Source organism: Echinops telfairi, unplaced genomic scaffold, assembly GCF_000313985.2.
Source record: "Echinops telfairi isolate 266 unplaced genomic scaffold, ASM31398v2 ScPeMD7_2;HRSCAF=8, whole genome shotgun sequence".
Classification (NCBI taxonomy): domain Eukaryota; kingdom Metazoa; phylum Chordata; class Mammalia; order Afrosoricida; family Tenrecidae; genus Echinops; species Echinops telfairi.
Genome location: NW_022103898.1, coordinates 42066208 through 42068758, shown reverse-complemented (window position 1 = coordinate 42068758; position 2551 = coordinate 42066208). Strand labels below are relative to the sequence as shown.

At 36.3% G+C, this 2551-nt stretch overlaps 1 protein-coding gene across 2 annotated transcripts in view; it reads right to left on the bottom strand.

Annotated features, from left to right (window-relative positions):
• Positions 1–2551, bottom strand: part of CUNH12orf50 (chromosome unknown C12orf50 homolog) — a 49556-nt gene that overhangs the window by 4249 nt on the left and 42756 nt on the right. For both annotated transcript variants that reach the window (XM_004700417.2, XM_045293416.1), the window contains one exon: positions 187–279. In XM_004700417.2, coding sequence (XP_004700474.1) covers positions 187–279 — 93 coding nt within the window. The remainder of the gene's footprint in view (positions 1–186; positions 280–2551) is intronic.

Sequence of the window (2551 nt, the reverse complement as noted above, 5' to 3'; positions counted from 1 at the left end):
TGGTAGTTGGGGGGAGGAAGCGTTTAAGAACTAGAGAAGGTTGTGGGTTTCATTATTGCTAAATCTTTAAGGGAGTAGAAAGCCTCATCTGTCTCTAGCGTATTGACTGCTGAGTTTGCACTGCCAACCCGTGGTTAGCAGCAACCCAATGCTTTCAGTAAATTATAACAAGTAATGAATATTTACCTGTATATATTTTTTCAGTTTTCGAGTATGTTTTTGAAAAGGGAATTCTTTTCCGCCAGGCAGAACCATTATATGATACTGGCATATATTTGTCTGGAAAAAAAGAAAAGAGGTGACAAATTAAATATTTCATAATGTAAAAATAATAGTCCCCAGGTGTTTTCAAAGTCATAAAACTCCCTATTGGTAAAGCTATTCTCTAAGTAATTTATTTCACCATTTCAGAGCTGAAAGAAGCACCAGGGACTCAAGTGCATTTATTAAGATCATTCAACAATGAAACTCGTTACAGATCTCTTAATTGACTGCCAACGTCCTTAAATAAGCCTCTTTCTTTCCCATAAGGCTAAGCTAACAAAAAATGTGCAATCTGAATGTGATCAAAATATTCCATTCCCTTGCTTTACCAAGAGCATATTTTACAAACCAGCCTAATATTTGTAGTATGAAAAGTAAAACAAAACCTATAAAATGCAGCCCAGTCCCCTGTCCCTTCCCTGAAGAGAGTCCCTTGAACACAGCGATGCTTCTCACATAATGAGCTCACTGCCAGCAGGAAAGAAAACAATTACATACAATCTTCCTCCTTAAATGTTTTCTTACCTCGGACATCTCTATATTAGAACTGTTACCTAACAAGATTATGTTTTATATTTTTAAATGTCTCTATGTAGCTGTGATTCTCAAGCTATGATCCAACCTTGAATAAATCGTCAATGTTGTCAAATAGTCATCTTAGTATAGTGTCAAATCAACTTAGTAATTCATTCTCCATAACACATATTTCAATTTTCCATTATCCAATGCCCATTTCCATTATCCATTTCCATTATCAAATGCCCATTTCTCCTTCCACCTTTCTTTCCTGACCCTCAGCAAAATTGAATCCTCTCCATGATGAAGTCATCAGGTGGGAATAACCCTAAGTTCTTGACATCAAACAGAGAAATAGACTTCCACCTGCTACCGCTCCTTTTGTTTGGACACCAGTCCTATCCTCCTTATAGTCTAATCACTTTATGACACTTTGACTTCACATTTGTAGTATAATTCTTGTTAGCAATTTTTCTATTGTGTTGTTGCACACAAAACAAACGACATACTTTATTTCTCATCCTCTTCCAATTTTAACTACATATTTCACCTCTTCATTTCATAGTCAAACTTTGAAAAGGATGGAAAGGGAGGGAGGAAATAAGGGATGGAGAGAGATCAATGATCTTATATCACTCTCTGAATTATCCTTTTTTTTTTTTACTAACCCAGTTCATTAGAAACTGGATTCCAGTCTCCTAGATCTACTAAATAGATAGTAATTTGTAAATCTCAAGTTAAGCATGAAGTATTCAGTAGTTTTCAACTTTTCTCCCTTTCTTAAAGGTCTTCTTTACTTGAAATTTATATGTAAATTATCCTCATTTATTTTCCTCTTACTTTCCTAATTCTTCCCATAAATCTATGCAGGTTCAGCTTTCCACTGGCTGTTAGTTGTTAGAATTCTCAAGACTAGTCCTTGCCCAGTTAGTTTTTGTTTGCTTTTACTTTGTTCTTCCTAAGGAATGTCATCTATAAAATGTCATCTTACGCATCTGTGTCATGCTAGCTGGAGAGCTGCCCTCAGTTCCTAACCCATCCATCAGATTTCCTAGTTTACCTTTCCTATGGGAATCCCCAAAGGAGTTGGGATCAATGTGAACATGATCGGTTTGGTTTTTTTGTTTTATGTGAAAGAAGGGATACTCCCCCCAAAAATGGATTTTATTTTCAAATTTATGTATTTCATTTTTTTTTTTACAAAAAACAAACTTATCATCTTCACAGTACCCTCAATTATACTTAATACATTTGTCAAATCTGCAATTTCATTCTTGGAAATATTTTTCAAACTAATCTGTTTGGAAGGCTGGCAGTACCTCCCTCGATTGTCTGTTTGTTTCTTCTTCTCTTCTAGGTCAGCAAATTGCTGTCCTTTCATGTCCCTCTGCATTCTCAGAAACAAAAAGAAGTCTCACAGGTGAGTCAGGTGCATGGGGCAAAAGAGGCATGTTGTTTTGGGGTGTTTTTTTTGCCAATCACTGGTGCATTGACATGGCTGCATGAGCAGGTGCATTGTCATAGTGACAAAACCAGTCCCCGTCTGCCACAAATCAGGTGTTTTGCCCCACATTGTTACACAATATTTTCAGAACCTTTAAATAGAAAGCTTGATTAACAGTCTGACCTGGTAGAATGTACTCCAAATGCACAATCCCCCCTCACATTAAAAAAAAAAAAAAAGAGCATCATCTTGATGTTTGATTTCACTTGATGAGCTTTTTTGGGGTGAGGTGATGATGGCATCTTCCACTGACTTGATTGATGGTTG